This window comes from Pongo abelii, chromosome 4 (assembly GCF_028885655.2).
Source record: "Pongo abelii isolate AG06213 chromosome 4, NHGRI_mPonAbe1-v2.0_pri, whole genome shotgun sequence".
NCBI lineage: Eukaryota > Metazoa > Chordata > Mammalia > Primates > Hominidae > Pongo > Pongo abelii.
Genome location: NC_071989.2, coordinates 110,344,951 through 110,368,214, shown reverse-complemented (window position 1 = coordinate 110,368,214; position 23,264 = coordinate 110,344,951). Strand labels below are relative to the sequence as shown.

Here is a 23,264-nt window from a genome sequence, read left to right as displayed (position 1 = left end):
ATATTGTCTAAGGACATATGCATTGTCAAAAATGTTAAAAAGGCTAAAAACTGGTAAACTTTAAATACAGTATACTGATTATGGAGGGGAGGGAGACAAACGAGTTTGGGAAATATGCATTGGGCTTTAACTATTTTGATAATGTTTTATTTTCTATTCTAGATGGTAGATAAATAAATATTATATTAGTAATAGTTTTAAATTTTTTGTAATGTGAAATGCAATACATAAAAACAAAGATCAGTACTAAGTGAGATGACACAGCAATCACTATTCTTTAGGAAATTACTCATAGAGGTAGTTAAAAAATAGCTTCGAAAATTCAATTAGTGAATATTTTGTAGAGGTTAAGGCCTATTTATGTTTTAGAAAAGGAATTGTTACATGCTTATAGCTTTTAAACATTCAGAATAATTTAAAATAAACTTACATCATGTAATTTAAATTTTGCTTTGTAATAATCATAATGACCTCTTAAAATGCATATCATTGTTTTCTCTTTTTCTTTTTACGTTTTAGGTGTGGTGTTTGGTCTTATAGATGTCAGCATTGGCGATTTTCAGAAGGAATATCAACTGAAAACCATTGATAAGTTGGCATTGGAAATGAGTTACGATATTTCATCTGGCCTGGTAGCAATATTTATAGCATTCTATGGAGACAGAAAAAAAGTAATATGGTTTGTAGCTTCCTCCTTTTTAATAGGACTTGGATCACTTTTATGTGCTTTTCCATCCATTAGTGAAGAAAATAAACAAAGGAAGGTAGGAATTGAAGGTAAGGTTGTAAAATACACTGTTATACATCAAATCAATATTCATTCAAACCTTGGCTCAAGGAACTTAAAATAGACTGTGATAATTATTTGTCTGTGTATCTATCCATCCATCCATTTGATTTATATGACCAAGTTTGCTAATTAACTAATTGTAGCATCCCAGTGGACATATATGTCATCACAGAGGAAGTTAATGATTAATTTTAGTCTATTGATAGAAAACATTTATTTTCAGATGTTGTTGAGTAGGAAGCTCAGTACTGTGATCCCTAGGAGAAGGGAAACAAACAACTTGAATTTTCTTTGAGAAGGGAAGAGTGAATCGATTAGGGGCATTTTTTTATTATTATCAGGAGCATGAAGGACCTCCTTGAGTTTATTAATCATGAATTCAAAGTGGGATTTGCATGGTTGTGCCACCACATCAAGCTTTAACAGTACAGGTAGGGAGTGGGAAGAAGAGTTATTTTGAGTAGGGTTGCAGTTTTACCATGGGGTTGCATGATTTGAAAGAGAGCAAGGGAATTAAAAGTATTTAAATGATAGTGAAAGAAGTAAGGACATGAAGGGGACATTGGGATAGTGAAAAGGAGCAGAATCAATGGATTATATACCCTGACGAATTTTAAGGATTGTTGGAATTGGGTTGCTGGAAAGAGTGAGCGGAAAGATAGGGGTGGTTAGAATGTAGATGCTTGAAATTATCATTAGGAAAGGTTTGTAGTTATATTTTTGACATTTAAAATGACTAGCTGTATTTGTCTATTCTCAGACTGCTATAAAAAACTACCCGAGACTGGGTAATTTATAAAGAAAGAAGATTTAATTGACTCACAGTTCTGCAGCCTGTACAGGAGGGCGGGGAGGCCTCAGGAAACTTACAATCGTAGTGGAAGTTGAAGGGGAAGCAAGCCTATCTTCACATTGTAGCAGGAGAGAGTGAGCAAAGTGGGGAGTGTTACACACTTTCAAACAACCTGATCATGTGAGAACTCACTCACTATCACGAGAACAGCAAGGGGGAAATCTGCTCTCGTGATCCAGTCACCTCCCACCAGGTCCCTCCCGCAACATTGGGAATTACAATTCCGCATGAGATTAGGGTGGGGACACAGAGCCAAAACATATAACTAGCCAAGGTAGGTGGAGTACAATGCATAACAGGAAAAAAGTTCAAGGAACTAAGAGGTCAGGGTGTTGGAAATATCACATTGACACTGATATCGCAAGTTAATATGTCTGTATAAAATTGAACCTTCAGCATTTGAATGACAGTTCTAGAGACTACCTCCCACTTGATATGGAGTCAAAATCATTTCACATGGATACTAAACCAGATGAAAATTTTCATTTGTATACTGTATTGCAATCTGCACTTTAATAGTGTTTCCACAATATTATTTTAAGAGCATTTTGTTAAATGTCAACCCAAATAACCATGGCCAATATAATCTAATAGTATTGCCTGGATCTACCAATCTACAAACAAATTTAATTACACAAGCATTTACTTAATATTGTTATATAACCATGTGAATTTAAAAAAGTATAAGAAATATACTATGACCTGAAATAAACTAAAATCTAGTGGATGACCACATAATGACTAACTCTAATGGAAAGAAATGTTTACTGTATAATGCCTTGTCCTTATGAACATATGTTCTAAAAGTTAGTGGGTCTAAAATGGGAAATTATTTAATCAGAGTGAGACAAAGTGAATATAAAGATTGTTAAAGAGGTGAACATAAAACTAAACTCAGAAAGTGCTCTTTGATAATGCAGATAATCTAGAACATTAGAAATACTTTTAGCCTAGGGTCAAAAGTCCGGGGAACTAGATGCCAAATTTAAGAGGAATATGTGCTATGTGTATGTGCAAATGCATATATATACAAACATATTTATGCACACATATATACAATCATGCATGCACATTTATGTTTTGGTTTATAATAGATGCATCTTTTGCAGGATTCCCACACAATTTCTTCCTTTTTTTATTTTTTATTTTGGAGACGGGGTCACAATATGTTGCCCAGGCTTGTCACAATCCTCTCACTTCACCTTTCCTAGTAGCTGGTACTACAGGTGTGTGCCGTGTCTGGCCCAAATTGTATGACGGCATTTTTCTGAGAACATGATGATTGATTGCAGTACTACTACATTCAATGTAAATGAAATGTTAACTAAAAGAAAAAAGCATAATTTTGGAAATAGCTTGTAAAATATTTGATAAAGAATACTGCACATTTGTTGTATGTTTGAGTTCAATTAACAAAAATATAATCATTGTCTTTTCAAAAGATATTTGCGAAGAAATAAAGGTTGTCAGTGGTTGCCAGAGGAGTGGTTTATCGTTCCAATCAAAATACCTGTCTTTCTTCATCCTTGGGCAGACTGTGCAGGGAATAGCAGGAATGCCTCTTTATATCCTTGGAATAACCTTTATTGATGAGAATGTTGCTACACACTCAGCTGGTACCTATTTAGGCAAGTTTTGCCCCCTCTATTGCGATTGACCCATTTTGAGTTTTCCTTGAATTTTGGTATGCATATCTAAGCTGATATAGAAGTACTATTGGCCCTTATGATAACATTGTAATAAATGATAATTGGTATGCTAAACCTCCAAATCACATTGATTCACCTAATTCTAAGTAGCTGTTTGAGATTTGAGATTCTAGACAAGTCACCTGAATGTCACTGAAAATATATAGAGCAATTGAAAAAATACGTACTTTCGTCCAGGCATGGTGGCTCATGCCTGTAATCCTAGAACTTTGAGAGGCTGAGGTGGGCAGATCACTTGAGGTCAGGAGTTCAAAACCAGCCTGGCCAACATAGTGAAACCCTGTCTCTACTAAAAATACAAAAAAATTAGCTGGGCATGGTGGCGAGCACCTGTAATCTCAGCTACTCTGGAGGCTGAGGCAGGAGACTTGCTTAAACCCAGGAGGCAGAGATTGCAGCGAGCCAAGATTGTACCATTGCTGCCTGGGTGACAGAGCAAGACTCCATCTCAAACAAACAAACAAAAAATACTTTCTTAAGTAATAAAAATTATACTCTTTATGTATATGTATGTACATTTATAAATATGTATATTCATATATGTGTATATATACTTAATTAATAGTAGTATACTATCCCTATTTACAATGTCTATGCCACTGTATCCTACAATAAGTAATCTGGCTATATCTCAGAATAATCTGTACTCTCTTATATTGCAATAGATTCTGGTACTGGTAGATCATCTATTTGCACAGGGTTATCTATCACTTTTGAAAATAAATTTAAAGTTGTTTTTATATACTTATTGCGAAGGTGTATTGACACATCCTGGTAGCTAAGGTGAAGGGTGCAGAAGTAATGATAACTTTAAAGTATCATCTTGCTAGAGCACCCCAAATTAAATAAAATATGTTGAATTTCTAGTTATATTAAATATATTTCATGTATATTACATTAAATATATAGATTAAATAAAGTATAATGAATTATATACTGAGTTTCTCTAATACATGCATTGGATAGTATGTATGATGGTTAGTTTTATGTGTTTGCTTGGCTGGGTTATGACACCTAGTTGTAAGGACAAACACTACTCCAGATGTTTTGGTGACTGTCATTTTTAGATGCGATGAACATTTACAATCAGCAGATTTTGAGCAAAACTGATTTCATAATGTGGATGGGCCTCATTCAATCAGTTGAAGGTTCTATGAGCAAAAACTGAGGTTTTCTGAAGAAGCAATTCTACCTAAAGATTGTAACATCAACTCTTACTTGAATTTCCAGCCTGCTGGCCTGCCCTACAAATTTGGGACTTGCTAGGCCTCATAATTGTATTTTGTATGAACCAATTCCTTAAAATGAATCTCTCTGTTCTCTCTCTCTGTCTTTGTTTTCGAAGGTCATTTTTATTTTTGTGTTTAAAAATTTTTTTTAATTTCAGTAGTGTTGGGGGGAACAGGTGGTATTTGGTTACATAGATAAGCTCTTTAGTGGTGATTTATGAGATTTTGGTGCACCCATCACCCAAGCAGTGTACAATATACCCAACGTGCAGTCTTTTATCCCTCACCCACCTTTCACCATTACCCCCGGGTCCCCAAAGTCCATTATATCATTCTTATGCTTTTGCGTCCTCATAGCTTGGTTCCCACTTGTGAGAACATAATGATATTTGGTTTTCCATTACTGTTTTTCTCTGTCTTTTATTGGCTTTGTTTCTCTGGAGAACTCTGACTAATACAGAATGCTATGAAAAGCTTTCAGAAGTAATCAATTTCAGTCAATTTTTATCATAATAAAGCTGGCTTATGAAATTGTTTGATGTTCAGTTTCAGTGCTTATTTTACAGGTATTGCAGAATGTACATCAATGATTGGATATGCTATGGGTTATGTGCTAGGAGCACCACTAGTTAAAGTCCCTGAGAATAGTACTTCTGCAACAAAGTAAGGCATTATTTTTTCTTTTTTTGTTTACATTGTATAAAATATTTACTAAATAGCTACCATAGCTTACAGGTAAATATATATATTTAATTTGTAATAACCATCGTTTTAGAAAAAATATATGCAAATGTGACATATGCAAATATTTGTACATATAAATACATCTGAAGTATACATCTTAAACATTTTTAAGTGCATAGTACAGCACTGGTAACTACGTGTACATTGTTTTTCAATATATATCTAGAATTTTTGCATCTTGTGAAAATGCAATCATTGTTCTACTTTCGTTTTCTGAGAGTCTGACTATTTTAGACACCTTATAAAACTGGAATCATGCAGTATTTTTCTTTTTGTGATTGGCTTATTTCACTTTAATATTTTGAAGTTTCATGCATGTTATAGAATATAACAGGATATCCTTCTTCATTTAAGGCTGAATAATACGCCACTGTATTATTGTACATACCACATTGGCTTTATTCATTCATTTTTCAATGGACATTTAAGTTGCTTCCAGCTCTTTACTATTGTGAATAATGCTGCAATTAATACAGGTGTACAAATATCCCACAGAGATCCTGTTGTCAATGCTTTTGTATATATACTCAGAAATTGGATTGCTAGATCATATGGTAAGTCTATTTTTCCAGTTTTTTTTTTTTTGAAAAACTTTTATACTGTTTTTTATAATGACCACACCATTTTACATTCCTGCGGTGCACAGGGTTCCAATTTCTCCACATCCTCACCAATACTGTTTTGTTTGTTTTTTCTGTTTGTTTGTTTTTCTGATAGTGACCATCCTAATGGATCCAAGGTGATACCTTATTGTGGTTTTGATTTGCATTTCCCTGACTATTAGTGGTGTTCAGTATCTTTTCCATGCTTCTTGACCATTTGTATACCTTCTTTTATTAATCCAAGTCATTTGGCCATTTTTAAATCAGATTTTTTTGTTGCTATTGGGTTGAAGTTCTTTATATATTCTGTGTATTAGCCTCTTTTCAATACATGGTTTGCAAATGTTTTCTCCCATTCTGCAGGTTGCCTTTTCACTTCGCCAATTGTTTCCTTTACTGCAAAAAAGTTTTTAAGTTCTATGTAGTGCATTTGCCTGTTTTTGGTTTGCTGCCTGGGCTTTTGGTGTAATATCCAAAAAATAATTGTCAAATCCAATGGCATGAAGCATTCTCCCTATGCTTTCCTCTAGGAACTTTATGGTTTCAAGCCTTGTGTTTAGATGTCTAATCCATTTTGAGTTAATTTTTGTATATGGTGTAAGGTAAGGGTCCAACTTCATTCTTTTGCATGTGGATATCCAGTTTTCCCAACACTGTTTTTTGAAGACAATTCTTTGCACGTTGTGTAGCTTTGGCACCCTTGTCAAAGATCATTTGACCATATATATGAGGGTTTATTTCTAGGTTCTCTATTCTATTTCATTGGTTTATGTGTCAGTCTTTATACCAGTACCATACTGTTTTGAGGACTGTAGCTTTGCAATATATTTGAAACCAGGAAGTGTTATGCCTCCAACTTTGTTTTTCTTTTTGCAGATTGATTTGGCTGTTCAGGGTCTTTTCTGATTCCACATGATTTTTTTTCTATTTTTGTAAAAAACACCATTGGAATTTTGATAGGAATTGCATTAAATCTGTATTTCACTTTGGGTTGTATAAACATTTTAACGATATTCTAATTCTAAGAATATTAAAATTAATTGTCATATTCAATCCATAAACATGGGATCGCTTTACATCTATTTGTGTCTTTAATTTTTTTCAACAATGTTTTATAGTTTGCAATGTGCAAGTCTTTCTCCTCCTTGTACACTGTTCATTGTTAGTGTATGGAAACACAACTGATCTTTGTGTGTTGATATTGCATACTGCAACTTTACTAAATTCATTTAGTAGTTCTAATAGTTATGCATATGTTATGTGTATGCAAGTATGTATGATCCTTAGGGTTTTCTATATATAAGATCATGTCATCTGAGAACAGAGATGATTTTACTTCTTCCTCTCATATTTGAATGCCTTTTATTTCTTTTTCTTCCCCAATTTTTCTGGCTAGGACCTTCCAGTACTATGTCGAACATGGTGAGAACAAACTATGGACTTGTTTCTGATCTTAGAAAACTTGCTGGTTTTCACCATTGAGTATGATGTTAACTGTAGGCTTTTAATACAAGGCCTTTACTATTGTGAGGTGTAATTTCCTTGTATTCCTAGTTTTCTCAGTGTTTTTGTCCTAAAAGGGCATTGAATTTTGTCAAATGCTTTTTCTGAATCAATCGACATGATCATGTGGTTTTTCTCTATTATGTTAATGTGGTGTATTACACTGATTTATTTTCATATGCTGAACCATCTTTATATTCCAGGAACAAATCCCACTTGATTATGATGTATATTCCCTTTAATATGTTGTTACATTCAATTTGCTTGTGTTTTGATTAGGATTTTTTTCATCAGGATTCATCAGAGATATTAGTCTGTAGTTTTCTTGTAGTATCTTTGTCTAGGTTTAGTATTAGAGTATGTTGGCCACATAGAAAAAATTTGAAGTATTCCCTCCTCTTCAATTACTTGGAGGATTTTGAGGAGGATTATTGTTAATTCTTATTGAAATATTTGGTACAGTTCTCCAGTGAAGCTATCTGGCCCTAGGCTTTCCTCTGTTGGGAGGTTTTTGATGACTGATTCAATCACCTTACTAGTTACAGGTCTGTTCAGATATTTTGTTTCTTCATCATTTAGTGTTGGTAGGTTGAATGTTTCTAGAAATGTATCCATGTCTTCTAAGTTATCTAATTTGTTGGGATATAATTATTCGTAGTAGTTTCTTGTGATTCTTCTTATTTCTGTGGCATTTAGTTGTAAAGTCTTCCGCTCATTTCTGATTTTTGTTATTTGAGTCTTATCTCTTTTTTCTTAATTTCTCTGGCCAAGGTTTGTCGATTTTGTTAATCTCTTTTAAAAAAACATCTCTTTGTTTTGTTTATTTTCTCTATGGTTTTTCCAGGCTCCATTTCATTTACAGTATTTCTGCTGTAATCTCTATTATTTCCTTTCTACAGTTACATAAATATATATTTTAAAGCTGCATTTTAATTATCTATTGGGAACTAGTACCATCAATTACCTCCTCCTCAACTTTTCTTGTTCTCTTGTTGAGATGATGGAGTTAATTAAGGAGCTATACCTACCACTTTAAGAAAATAGAGAACTGTACCTTCCATTTCTGAAATTCTGAGTTCATATGAAGGAAGAACTAGTAGAAACTGAGATAACGAAGAATAGTTCCATGGTTGTTTATTGCTACAGGTACTACCTGGAAACTATCCTGCTAGTTCCCCTGGCAACTCACTTGGGTTCTTACCCAGCTAGTATAACGTTTTGGTAACTACCAGACAAATATCATAAAAGGGAACAGGTAAGTTTTCAGGGAATAAGCTGTGTGCTGAATATATTTTGTTTGCCTCTCTAAATTTTTTTTTTCTTTTATTATTATTATTATTATTATTATTATACTTTAGGTTTTATGGTACATGTGCGCAATGTGCAGGTAAGTTACATATGTATACATGTGCCATGCTGGTGTGCTGCACCCACCAACTCGTCATCTAGCATTAGGTATATCTCCCAATGCTATCCCTCCCCCCTCCCCCCACCCCACAACAGTCCCCAGAGTGTGATGTTCCCCTTCCCGTGTCCATGTGTTCTCATTGTTCAATTCCCACCTATGAGTGAGAATATGCGGTGTTTGGTTTTTTGTTCTTGCGATAGTTTACTGAGAATGATGATTTCCAATTTCATCCATGTCCCTATAAAGGACGTGAACTCATCATTTTTTATGGCTGCATAGTATTCCATGGTGTATATGTGCCACATTTTCTTAATCCAGTCTATCATTGTTGGACATTTGGGTTGGTTCCAAGTCTTTGCTATTGTGAATAATGCCGCAATAAACATACGTGTGCATGTGTCTTTATAGCAGCATGATTTATAGTCCTTTGGGTATATACCCAGTAATGGGATGGCTGGGTCGAATGGAATTTCTAGTTCTAGATCCCTGAGGAATCGCCACACTGACTTCCACAAGGGTTGAACAAGTTTACAGTCCCACCAACAGTGTAAAAGTGTTCCTATTTCTCCACATCCTCTCCAGCACCTGTTGTTTCCTGACTTTTTAATGATTGCCATTCTAACTGGTGTGAGATGGTATCTCATTGTGGTTTTGATTTGCATTTCTCTGATGGCCAGTGATGGTGAGCATTTTTTCATGTGTTTTTTGGCTGCATAAATGTCTTCTTTTGAGAAGTGTCTGTTCATGTCCTTCGCCCACTTTTTGATGGGGTTGTTTGTTTTGTTCTTGTAAATTTGTTGGAGTTCATTGTAGATTCTGGATATTAGCCCTTTGTCAGATGAGTAGGTTGCGAAAATTTTCTCCCATTTTGTAGGTTGCCTGTTCACTCTGATGGTAGTTTCTTTTGCTGTGCAGAAGCTCTTGAGTTTAATTAGATCCCATTTGTCAATTTTGGCTTTTGTTGCCATTGCTTTTGGTGTTTTAGACATGAAGTCCTTGCCCATGCCTATGTCCTGAATGGTAATGCCTAGGTTTTCTTCTAGGGTTTTTATGGTTTTAGGTCTAACATTTAAGTCTTTAATCCATCTTGAATTGATTTTTGTATAAGGTGTAAGGAAGGGATCCAGTTTCAGCTTTCTACATATGGCTAGCCAGTTTTCCCAGCACCATTTATTGAAGGAAAACTAACAGAAAGGACATCCACACCAAAAACCCATCTGTACATCACCATCATCAAAGACCAAAAGTAGATAAAACCACAAAGATGGGGAAAAAACAGAGCAGAAAAACTGGAAACTCTAAAAACCAGAGTACCTCTCCTCCTCCAAAGGAACGCAGTTCCTCACCAGCAACAGAACAAAGCTGGACGGAGAATGACTTTGACGAGCTGAGAGAAGAAGGCTTCAGACGATCAAATTACTCCGAGCTACGGGAGGATATTCAAACCAAAGGCAAAGAAGTTGAAAACTTTGAAAAAAATTTAGAAGAATGTATAACTAGAATAACCAATACAGAGAAGTGCTTAAAGGAGCTGATGGAGCTGAAAACCAAGGCTCGAGAACTACGTGAAGAATGCAGAAGCCTCAGGAGCCGATGCGATCAAATGGAAGAAAGGGTATCAGCCCTGGAAGATGAAATGAATGAAATGAAGCGAGAAGGGAAGTTTAGAGAAAAAAGAATAAAAAGAAACGAGCAAAGCCTCCAAGAAATGTGGGACTATGTGAAAAGACCAAATCTACGTCTGATTGGTGTACCTGAAAGTGACGGGGAGAATGGAAACAAGTTGGAAAACACTCTGCAGGATATTATCCAGGAGAACTTCCCCAATCTAGCAAGGCAGGCCAACATTCAGATTCAGGAAATACAGAGAACGCCACAAAGATACTCCTCGAGAAGAGCAACTCCAAGACACATAATTGTCAGATTCACCAAAGTTGAAATGAAGGAAAAAATGTTAAGGGCAGCCAGAGAGAAAGGTCGGGTTACCATCAAAGGGAAGCCCATCAGACTAACAGCGGATCTCTCGGCAGAAACCCTACAAGCCAGAAGAGAGTGGGGGCCAATATTCAACATTCTTAAAGAAAAGAATTTTCAACCCAGAATTTCATATCCTGCCAAACTAAGCTTCATAAGTGAAGGAGAAATAAAATACTTTACAGACAAGCAAATGCTGAGAGATTTTGTCACCACCAGGCCTGCCCTAAAAGAGCTCCTGAAGGAAGCGCTAAACATGGAAAGGCACAACCGGTACCAGCCACTGCAAAATCATACCGAAATGTAAAGACCATCGAGACTAGGAAGATACTGCATCAACTAACGAGCAAAATATCCAGCTAACATCATAATGACAGGATCAAATTCACACATAACAATATTAACTTTAAATGTAAATGGACTAAATGCTCCAATTAAAAGACACAGACTGGCAAACTGGATAAAGACTCAAGACCCATCAGTGTGCTGTATTCAGGAAACCCATCTCACGTGCAGAGACACACATAGGCTCAAAATAAAAGGATGGAGGAAGATCTACCAAGCAAACGGAAAACAAAAAAAGGCAGGGGTTGCAATCCTAGTCTCTGATAAAACAGACTTTAAACCAACAAAGATCAAAAGAGACAAAGAAGGCCATTACATAATGGTAAAGGGATTAATTCAACAAGAAGAGCTAACTATCCTAAATATATATGCACCCAATACAGGAGCACCCAGATTCATAAAGCAAGTCCTGAGTGACCTACAAAGAGACTTAGACTCCCACACATTAATAATGGGAGACTTTAACACCCCACTATCAACATTAGACAGATCAACGAGACAGAAAGTCAACAAGGATACCCAGGAATTGAACTCAGCTCTGCACCAAGCGGACCTAATAGACATCTACAGAACTCTCCACCCCAAATCAACAGAATATACACTTTTTTCAGCACCACACCACACCTATTCCAAAATTGACCATATACTTGGAAGTAAAGCTCTCCTCAATAAATGTAAAAGAACAGAAATTGTAACAAACTGTCTCTCAGATCACAGTGCAATCAAGCTAGAACTCAGGATTAAGAATCTCACTCAAAACCGCTCAACTACGTGGAAACTGAACAACCTGCTCCTGAATGATTACTGGGTACATAACGAAATGAAGGCAGAAATAAAGATGTTCTTTGAAACCAATGAGAACCAAGACACAACATACCAGAATCTCTGGGATGCATTCAAAGCAGTGTGTAGAGGGAAATTTATAGCACTAAATGCCCACAAGAGAAAGCAGGAAAGATCCAAAATTGACACCCTAACATCACAATTAAAAGAACTAGAAAAGCAAGAGCAAACACATTCAAAAGCTAGCAGAAGGCAAGAAATGCCTCTCTAAATTTACTCTTCATCTTTCTAACATCTTCTCCACCCTCCTCTGCTCAGGGAGGCTGACCTGTATTGACAGCCTCAATGTATTCCCCTGTATTTTAGATTTCACTTGGGTTTTGCCACTGAGAGTCATTGGCAGATGAGAAGGCAGGGGAAGCTTAAGATTACGGCATTTATTCTTTCAGTTCTTCCTGAAGGCTTGTACCCAGATTGGTCGTATTTCTTTTCTGAAGGCCATGGCTGTCAGCAGGATACCCTCAACATTTATTAAGCACTATTCCAATGACATTCAGGGCTGTGATAAGAGCTTGCTACTATAGCTAGCCCCAGAATGTTATACTGTGCCTTGTTATTTTCCCTGAAGTCTGCCCACATTAATAAAAATAGTTTCCTTAGCACTGTTCAAATGATCTAGTGTGAGTTAACTATACATTTTCTACCAGGATTCTGAGTGATATTAGAAGTAGTATCAGAAGTAGCAATAGGGTTTCAGAACTATGTTGAATGTTGGTGTACACAGATATTCTTGCTAGGGATAAATTGGACATAGTTATTAAAATTATCACAGGTTGTGGATTGGGATTAATGCTTTAGGAAATTAAGTGGGTGTAGCATTCAATTCAAATGACAAAAGTAATTTTAAAGAATTCTGGGTTGTGTGGGTTCTTTTAACAATGCTAGAGAATATTTCCAGAGAAAAGGAAACATTTAAGGGTGTGAATGTTCAGAAAGGAATGGTCACTACATTATGGCTTCACTAAACAGTGGCCCTAAGATACAGGAAACCCGTCTAGCAGTTAGAATTTCAGGCTGTCCTGTATTAAGGTTGTTCACTTAATATAGGAGAGATGGCCTGAGGTATAAATCTCTAATGATTTATGTTCAGCTTTTTTGGGTAGTTACAGACTTAGAGCAAGACTGGAAAACAGGTAGTAAGGAGGACATGTGATTGAACCTCTCTGAAGGGGTGCATGAAGAAGGTATTTACTTTGGAAGGTTCTCAAGTCAGTTGAACAGTATGACCAATCCTGTTAATGTCAGTGAGCCTCTGTCTCTTTTTTTAAAAACCAACCTAGGTCTTCATTAATGGGCCCATGTGAAAAATGACCATGGAGAAATCATTACAACAACTCATGAAAGAAAAACCATGCCCCAAGAAAGGAGAAAACAAAGCTAGCTCCACCGCCTATAACATCTTGGCTAATCAGAGGTCCTGAGTCTGTCCACATGACACCTTTATTGCAAGCACAAACAACAATCGAGAAAACCAGTGCACTAAACAAAACTACAACCAAGGACCTTCACAGAATCCACTGCATTCCCCTGCTACCTCCACCAGAACAGGTGTTGGATTCCATGGCTGAGAAGCCTTAAGACAAGTCATATTATAGGACTCTTTAGAGATGCTCCCCAGTACCAGCCTGAAGCCTGGTAGTTCCACTGGGTAGCTAGGCCATGAAGAGATATAATAATCTCTACAATCCAGCTTTCAGGAAGCCCCATCCCTAGGGGAAGCAGGAGAGCACCACATCAAGGGAACACCCCATGAGACAAAAAACCCTGCAAAAAATCAATGAATCCAGGAGCTGGTTTTTTGAAAAGATCAACAAAATAGACCACTAGCAAGACTAATAAAGAAGAAAAGAGAGAAGAACCAAATAGACACAATAAAAAATGATAAAGGGGATATCACCACTGATCCCACAGAAATACAAACTACCATCAGAGAATACTATAAACACCTCTATGCAAATAAACTAGAAAATCTAGAAGAAATGGACAAATTCCTGGACACATACACCCTCCCAAGACTAAACCAGGAAGAAGTTGAATCTCTGAATAGACCAATAACAGGCTCTGAAATTGAGGCAATAATTAATAGCCTACCAACCAAAAAAAGTCCAGGACCAGATAGATTCACAATTGAATTCTACCAGAGGTACAAAGAAGAGCTGGTACCATTCCTTCTGAAACTATTCCAATCACTACAAAAAGAGGGAATCCACTCTAACTCATTTTATGAGGCCAGCATCATCCTGATACCAAAACCTGGCAGAGACACACACACAAAAGAGAATTTTAGGCCAATATCCCTGATGAACATCGATGTGAAAATCCTCAATAAAATACTGGCAAACTGAATCCAGCAGCACTCAAAAAGTTCCACCATGATCAAGTGGGCTTCATCCCTGGGATGCAATGCTGGTTCAACATACGCAAATCAATAAACATAATCCTCACATAAACAGAACCAATGACAAAAGCCACATGATTATCTCAGTAGATGTGGAAAAGGCCTTCGACAAAATTCAACAGTCTTTCATGCTAAAAACTCTCAATAAACTAGGTATTGATGGACTGTATCTCAAAATAATAACTATTTATGACAAACCCACAGCCAATATCATACTGAATGGGCAAAAACTGGAAGCATTCCCTTTGAAAACCAGCACAAGACAAGGATGCCCTCTCTCACCACTCCTATTCAACATAGTATTGGAAGTTCTGGCCAGGGCAATCAGGCAAGAGAAAGAAATAAAGGGTATTTAATTACAAAAAGAGGAATTCAAATTGTCCCTGTTTGCAGATGACATGATTTTATGTTCAGAAAACCCCGTCATCTCAGCCCAAAATCTCCTTAAGCTGATAAGCAACTTCAGCAAAGTCAGGATACAAAATCAATGTGCAAAAATCAAAAGCGTTCCTGTACACCAAGAACAGACAAACAGAGAGCAAAATCATGAGTGAACTCCAATTGACAATTACTATAAAGAGAATAAAATAACTAGGAATCCAACTTACAAGGGATGTGAAGGACCTCTTCAAGGAGAACTGCAAACCACTGCTCAACGAAATAAAAAAGAACACAAACAAATGGAAGAATATTCCATGCTCATGGATAGGAAGAATCAATATTGTGAAAATGGCCATACTGCCCAAGGTAATTTATAGTTTCAGTGCCATCCCCATCAAGCTGCCAATGACTTGCTTCACACAATTGGAAAAAACTACTTTAAACTTCATGTGAAACCAAAAAAAAGCCTGCTTAGCCAAGACAATCCTAAGCAAAAAGAACAAAGCTGGAGGCATCACGCTGCCTGACTTCAAACTATACTACAAGGCTACAGTAAGAAAAACAGCATGGTACTGGTACCAAAACAGACATATAGACCAATGGAACAGAACAGAGGCCTCAGAAATAACACCACACATCTACAATCATCTGATCTTTAACAAACCTGATAAAAACAAGCAATGGGGAAAGGATTCCCTATTTAATAAATGGTGCTGGGAAAACTGATTAGCCATATGTAGAAAGCTGAAACTGGATCCTTTCCTTACACCTTATACAAAAATTAACTCAAGATGGATTAAAGACTTAAAGGTAAGACCTAAAACCATAAAAACCCTAGAAGAAAGCGAAGTATCTGCTGTCTTCAAGAGACTCACGTAATACATAAGGACTCACATAAACTTAAAGTAAAAGGGTAGAAGAAGATATTCCATGCAAATGGTAACTAAAAGTGAGCAGGAGTAGCTATTCTTATATCAGACAAAACAGACTTTAAAGCAACAACAGTTAAAAAAGACAAAGAGGGATATTATAAAATGATAAAAAGTCTAGTTCAACAGGAAAGTGTCACAATCCTAAATATATATGTACTTAATGCTGGAGCTCCTAAATTTTTAAAATAATTACTACTCTATGTAAGAAATGAGATAGATGACAACAGAATAATAGTGGGGACTTCAATACTCCACTGACAGCACTAGATAGGTCATCAAGACAAAAAGTCAACAAAGAAACAATGGACTTAAAATATACCCTAGAACAAATGGACTTAACAGATATTTACAGAACATTCTACCCCAAAACTGCAGGATATATTCTTTTCGTCAGCACATGGAACATTCTCCAAGATAGACTGTATGATAGGCCACAAAATATGTCTCGATAAATTTAAGACAATCGAAAGCATATCAAGTATCCTCTCAGACCACAGTGGAATAAAATTGGAAATCTACTCCAAAAGGAAGCCTCAAAACCATGCAAATACATGGAAATTAAACAACCTGCTCCTGAATTATTATGGATCAATAATGAAATCAATATGGAAATTAAACATTTCTTTGAACTGAATGATAATAGTGACCCAAACCTATCAAAACCCCTAGGATACAGCAAAAGCAATGCTAAAAGGAAAGTTTATAGCATTAAATGCCTACATCAAGAAGTCTGAAAGAGCATGATTAGACCATCTAAGGTCACACCTCAAGGAACTAGAGAAACAAGAATGAACCAAACACAAAACCAGCAGAAGAAAAGAAATAACAAAGATCAGAGCAGAACTAAATGAAATTGAAACCAAAAATACAAAAGATAAATGAAACACAAAGCTGGTTCTTTGAAAAGATAAACAAAATATATAGACCATTAGTGAGATTAACCAGGAAAGAAAGAAAGGTGATTCAAATAAGCTCAATTAGAAATGAAATGGGAGATATACAACTGATACCACATAAATACAAAAGAACATTCAAGGCCACTGATATGGTTTGGCTGTGTCCCTACCCAAATCTCACCTTCAATTGTAATAACCCCCACATGATAAGGGCAGGGCCAAGTGGAAACAAATGAATCATGGGGGAAGTTTCCCTCATACTGTACTCGTATGTAGTGAATAAGTCTCATGATATTTGATGGTTTTATAAATGGGAGGTCCCCTGCACAAGATCTCTTGCCTGCCACCAGTTTTGATATTTTTTTTTAAAGAAATTCTCACTCTGTCACCCAGGCTGGAGTGCAGTGGTATAATCACAGCTTACTAAAGCCTCGAATCCTGGACTCAGGTGATCCTCCCACCTCTGGAGTACCTAGGACTACAGGCATGCATCCTCATACCAGGATAGTGTTTTTGTATTTTTGGTAAAGATGAGGTTTACAAAGAAATCAGAACTTCATATACACCATATACAAAAATCACAATATACAAAAATCAACTCAAGATGGATTAAAGACTTAAATGTAAAACCCAAAGCTACAAAAATCCTAGAAGAAAACCTAGGCTGTACCATTCAGGAATAGGCATGGGCAAAGATGATGAAGACACCAAAACAATTGCAACAAAAACAAAAATTGACGATTGAGATCTGATTAAACTAAAGAGCTTCTGCACAGCCAAAGAAACTATCAACAGAGTAAACAGACAACCTACAGAATGGGAGAAAATTTTGACAAACATGCATCTGACCAAGGTCTAATATCCAGCATCTATAAGGAATATAAATTTACAAGAATAAAAACAAACAACTCCATTAAAAAGTGGGCAAAGGACATGAACAGACACTTCTCAAAAGAAGACATACATGTGGCCCACAATCATATGAAAAAAGTCTCAACATCACTAATCATTAGAGAAATGCAAATCAAAACTGCAATGAGGTATTATCTCACATAAGTCACAATGGCTATTAAGAAGTCAAAACATTACAGATGCTGGTGAGGCTGTGGAGAAAAAGGAACTCTTTTACACTCTTGGTGGGAGTATAAATTAGTTCAACCATTGTGGAAGACAGTGCAGTAATTCCTCAAAGACCTAGAGACTGAAATACCATTCAACCTAGCAATCCTATTACTGGGTATATACCCAAAGATAAACATCATCCAATTATAAAGACACATGCATGCATATGATCATTGCAGCATTATTCACAATAGCAAAGACATGGAATTGATCTAAATGCCCATCTATGATAGACTGGGCAAAGAAAATGTGGTAAATATACACCATGGAATACTATGCAGCCATAAAAAGGAATGAGATCATGTCCTTTGGAGGGATATGAATGGAGCCGGAGGCCATCATCCTTAGTAAACTAACGCAGGAATAGAAAACCAAATACCGTATATTTTCTCTTATAAGTGGGAGCTAAATGATGAGAACACATAGATACACAGAAAGGAAAAATAGCTGGGGCCTACTGGAGGGCAGAGGGTGGGGGGAGGAAAACGATCAGAAAAAGCATCTAATTAATACTAGGCTTAATACCTGGTTGATGAAATAATCTGTAAAACAAACCCCTGACACACATTTACTTATTTAACAAACCTCCACATCCTGCACTTGTACCCATGAACTTAAAATAAAAGTTAAAAAGGAAAAAGAGAATCACAATACTAACTAATGTGAATATTCTGAGTTTCTGGTGGGGGAGGAATGGGTTTCTGCTATATAGCAGAGACAGGCACAACTTTGTTTGAAATCCAGGAGATTTACTTGATTCTTAGTATTCACATTGTTCAGTAGTTCTCTTTAATGAATAACTGCCTCAACTCACTAAAGAAAATACCACTAAGGCTCAGATCTTACAGGAATGATAGTTTGGGTCACCTCACCAGGTGAAGTATTCTTTCCAACCAAGGTGCTAACTGAGGGTAAGGTATTCGAATGATAGATGGTAAATGAAGGAAGATGTGATGGTAAACTCAGACCTTGTCACTACTAATGATGCAGGGACAGTAGCAACTAGGTTTTGTGTTAATTTTCTTCTAATTTTTATTCTTCTAGGTTGTATGATAAGCCCTGGTAATGGTAACTGTTTTAGATATAATGCGTTTCTCTCAAGGTACTTGAGACAAAGAATTTGAGATAAATACATGAATGCACACTATTAATCTGAGAAATGATACTAGGAAGCATGATAGGGTAGTGGGGAAATAAGCATGGGAAGTTAAAGAAGACAATAAAGTGTTCATTATATTGAGCAGTTTACTGCTTGGGGCAACTAGGACTCAATCCCAGTGGAGAACTCTGGCAGACAATGTAAGATATGAGTTATCCCATATATATATATATATATATATATATATATATATGTCCACTAACTCCTGGAAATTGTTGGTCAAGCAATGCTCCTGGGGTTATTATTAAACCCTAGGTATTTCTGACCTGCTCTCTGAGAACTGGGCCAAGCATAAAGTTCCTGCTATTCAAAGTTAATCATTTGTTATATATGGGAGTGATGAATGCCTAGCTGACATAATACAAATGGGACACTAACAACATCTTCTACAACAATGTTTTAGTTTTCAGTTGCAAATATATTTGAATTGTTATAACCCAATAATTGTATAATAGCTAACAGGATTTGGTGTAGTTATCTCAAGAATTTTCTCATCCAAGATTTTTTTTTTTTTCCAGCAAAGAGCACTAACAGATTCTGAGGTACAAAAGTGATGGATTGTGTTGGATATCATCAGTTTGCTGCTATAATTCCACTCCCTACTTTTCTCCACTCTGCTCTGTACCTAAAGAGGTTGACCTATTATAGACAACATCAATGGTCTCCTTTACCATCTAGCTTAGTTTTAGGCTTGGCTTGTGAAGAGCACTGGCAAGAGATCTGAGAGCATGAGGAAACTTAAATCTGGATATTTATTCTTTCCTCTCCTTTCCTGATGAATCTCAATGACTTGGTGGTGTCTCTTTAATAAAGGCTACATTTGTCTTACGACTCTCTGATACAACCACCTGTAGAGTTCACTTAACTTCTGTCTCCTCTTGCCTCTTCAGGCACCTTTTCAGGTGGTAATGGCTCTCTTCTGTTGCAAGACCCAGGATACCATCTCTTCCCATACGGATTTCTTTAAACTTTCCTTATGTCACTTAAATAGTCCCTTTTATTAAATTACTCAAAGAGAATGTATTATTAGGACTCAGTATGTATATTAACCTTCTGTATTTTTTGAATTTGCTGCTTATTTCCTGTCTTATTTTTATATTGGTTCATTATTTCTTATAGATTTATAAAAATTCTTCACTTATTATGAGTATTAATTGTGTGCTAGACCTATGACAAATAATTTCTCCCAATCTGTCCTTGAACTTTGTATATGGTATATTATACAAACTTCAAAAGTTTTTATATCATCAAATATGTCAATATTTTTCTTTCTATAAACTTTGAATGTTCTTTCTTGCGTAAGAAGTTCTGTTTTTTTATTTCGATAGTTTTTGGGGAACAGGTGTTTTTTTTTGTTACCTGAGTAAGTTCCTTAGTGGTTATTTCTGAGATTTTGGTGCACCCACCACCTGAGAAGTGTACACTGTACGCAATGTGTAGTCTTTTATCCCTCACCCCCCATCCTACCCTTCCCTGCAAGTCTCCAAAGTCCATTACATTTCTCCTTATGCCTTTACATGCTCATAGTTTAGCTCCCACTAATAAGTGAGAACATGTGCAATTCCATCCAGGTTGCTGCAAATGCCATTATTTTGTTCCTGGTTTTTTTTGTTTTTTTTTTTTTTGAGATGGAGTTTCACTTTGGTCGCCCAGGCTGGAGTGCAATGGTGCGATCTCGACTCACTGCAACCTCCGCCTCCCAGGTTTAAGCAATTCTTCTGCCTCAGCCTCCCCAGTAGCTGGGATTACAGGCATGTGCCATCACGCCCGGCTAATTTTGTATTTTTAGTAGAGATGGGGTTTCTCCACCTTGGTCAGGCTGGTCTTGAACTCCCGAGCTCAGGTGATACCCCCGCCTCCCAAAGTGCTGGGATTACAGGCATGAGCCACCGTGCCCGGCCTATTTTGTTCCTTTTTATGGCAGAGTAGTATTCCATGGTGTATATATACCACATTTTCTTTATCCACTCATTTGTTGATGGGCATTTAGGCTGGTTCCATATTTTTGCAATTGCAAGTTGTGCTGCTATAAACATGTATGTGCAAGTGTCTTTTTCATATGACTTATTTTGTTCTGGGTAGATACCCAGTAGTGAGATTGTTTGATCAAATGGTAGTTCTACTTTTAGTTCTTTAAGAAATCTCCATATCGTTTTCCATAGTGATCGTACTAGTTTACATTTCCACCAGCAGTATAAAAGTATTCCCTTCTCACCACATCCACACCAACATCTACTAATTTTAATTTTTTAATTATGGCCATTCTTGCAGGAGTAAGGTAGTATCTCATTGTGGTTTTAACTTGCATTTCCTTGATAATTAGTGATATTGAGCATTTTTTCATGTGTTTGTTGGGCATTTGTATATCTTCTTTTGAGAATTGTCTATTGATGTTCTTTGCCCACTTTTTGTTGGGATTGTTTTTTTCTTACTGATTTGTTTGAATTCCTAGTTGATTCTGGATATTAGTCCTGTGTCGTATGCATAGTTTGCAAATATTTTCTCCCACACTGTGGGTTGTCTGTTTTCTCTGCTGATTATTTCTTTTGCTGTGCAGAAGCTTTTCTGTTTAATTAGGTCTCATCTTTATTTTTGCTTTTGGGATTTGCTTTGGGATTCTTGTTTATTAACTCTTTGCCTAAGCCAACATCTAGAAGAGTTTCTATGATGTTATTTTCTAGAAGTTTTATGATGTCAGGTCTTAAATTTAAGTCTTTGATCCATCTTGAGTTGATTTTTGTATAAGGTAAGACAATAAGGTAAGACTTGAGTTGATTTTTGTATATGTGGACAATGAGGATCCAGTTTCATTCTTCTACATGTTGATTGCCAGTTATCCAAGCACCATTTGTTGAATAGGATGTCCTTTCCCCGATTAAAATTTTTGTTTGCTTTGTCAAAGGTCAGTTTGTTGCAAGTATTTGGCTTTATTTATGGGTTCTCTATTCTGTCCCATTGGTCTATGTGCCTATTTTTATACCAGTAGCATGCTGCTTTGCTGACTATAGCCTTGTAGTATATTTTGAAGTCAGGTAGTGTGATGCCGCTAGATTTGTTATTTTTACTTAGCCTTGCTTTGGCTATGCAGGCTCTTTTTTGGTTCCATGTGAATTTTAGGATTGTTTTTTCTAGTTCTGTGAAGAATGAATGATGTTGGTACTTTGATGGAAATTGCATTGAATCAATAGATTGCTTTTGGCAGTATGGTCATTTTCACAATATTGATTCTACCCATCCATGAGCATGGAATATGCTTCCATTCATTTGTGTCACCTATGATTTCTTTCAGCAGTGCTTTGTAGTTTTCCTGGTAGAGGTCTTTCACCTCCTTGGTTAGGTATGTTCCTAAGTATTTTTATTTTATTTTATTTTATTGCAGCTGTTGTAAAAGAGATTGAGTTCTTGATTTGTTTATCAGGTTGGACATTGTTGGTGAATAGCAGTGCTACTGATTTGTTTACATTGATACATTATCCTGAAACTTTACTGAATTCATTCATCAGTTCTTGGAGATTTTTGGATGGGTCTTTATGGTTTTCTAGGTATATGATCATATCATTGGTGAACAGTAACAGTTTGACTTCCTCTTTACTGATTTGGATGCCCTTTATTTCTTTCTCTTGTTTAATTGCTCTGGCTAGGACAAGAAGTTCTTATGCTCTATAAACTTGTTAAAATATTTGACTATATTTTCTCCAGTACTTTTGTAAATGTGTTTATATGTTTATATTTAACATTCAATTTCAGTTTATTTTTGCATATAAGAGGCATGGGTCAAGCTTCTCTTTTTCCTTCAACAGGATATCTAATTGCACTGATGACATTTATGTATCATTATGTGTTTTTTATTGATATTAAATACCGTCTTCATCATAAACTGAAGTTACCTGTATCCATAGATTTCCTTCTTGTCTCATTTAATCTATTCCCTGATAAACGTTTCTATTCCCATGCCAATATTACAATATTTTAGTTACTAAAGCTTTATTGTATAGTTTGCTATTTAGTAGGAGAAGTACCCATTTATTATTGTTTTTCATCCAACATTGGGGCTATGTTTGCAAAATGACTCTCAAATCTAAATTTTATAATCTCAGGTTTTAATCAAAGCATTTTGATTTGAATTACTTGAGTTTATGGACCACATTAGGACGGTTATCTTTTCATACGTATGGTATGTTACACTATTTTCTCTGTTTTTCTTTTATACCCTTCAATAAAGATTTATAATTTCCTTTATTGAACATATTCCATTAAGCCTATTCCTATGCATTTCATACATTTGTTAGTATTGTGAATGGAATCTCTATATTTTATATATAACCATTACATTGTTTTTCCCAATTGATAGTTTTTTTAGTTGATTTCCCTACCTC

At 36.1% G+C, this 23,264-nt stretch overlaps 1 protein-coding gene across 5 annotated transcripts in view; it reads left to right on the top strand.

The window, feature by feature from the left end:
• The window catches only part of SLCO6A1 (solute carrier organic anion transporter family member 6A1), a 149,017-nt gene that overhangs the window by 27,100 nt on the left and 98,653 nt on the right, over positions 1-23,264 (top strand). For 4 of the 5 annotated variants that reach the window (XR_008525406.2, XR_008525407.2, XM_009240933.3 and 1 more), the window contains exons 2-4: positions 520-777; positions 3,086-3,271; positions 5,148-5,244. Coding sequence is in view for 3 of the 5 variants with exons in the window: in XM_009240933.3 (XP_009239208.1) it covers positions 520-777; positions 3,086-3,271; positions 5,148-5,244 (541 nt within the window). In the remaining 2 variants the exon portion in view is untranslated. The remainder of the gene's footprint in view (positions 1-519; positions 778-3,085; positions 3,272-5,147; positions 5,245-23,264) is intronic. The other variant, XM_054555760.2, reaches the window with a different exon arrangement.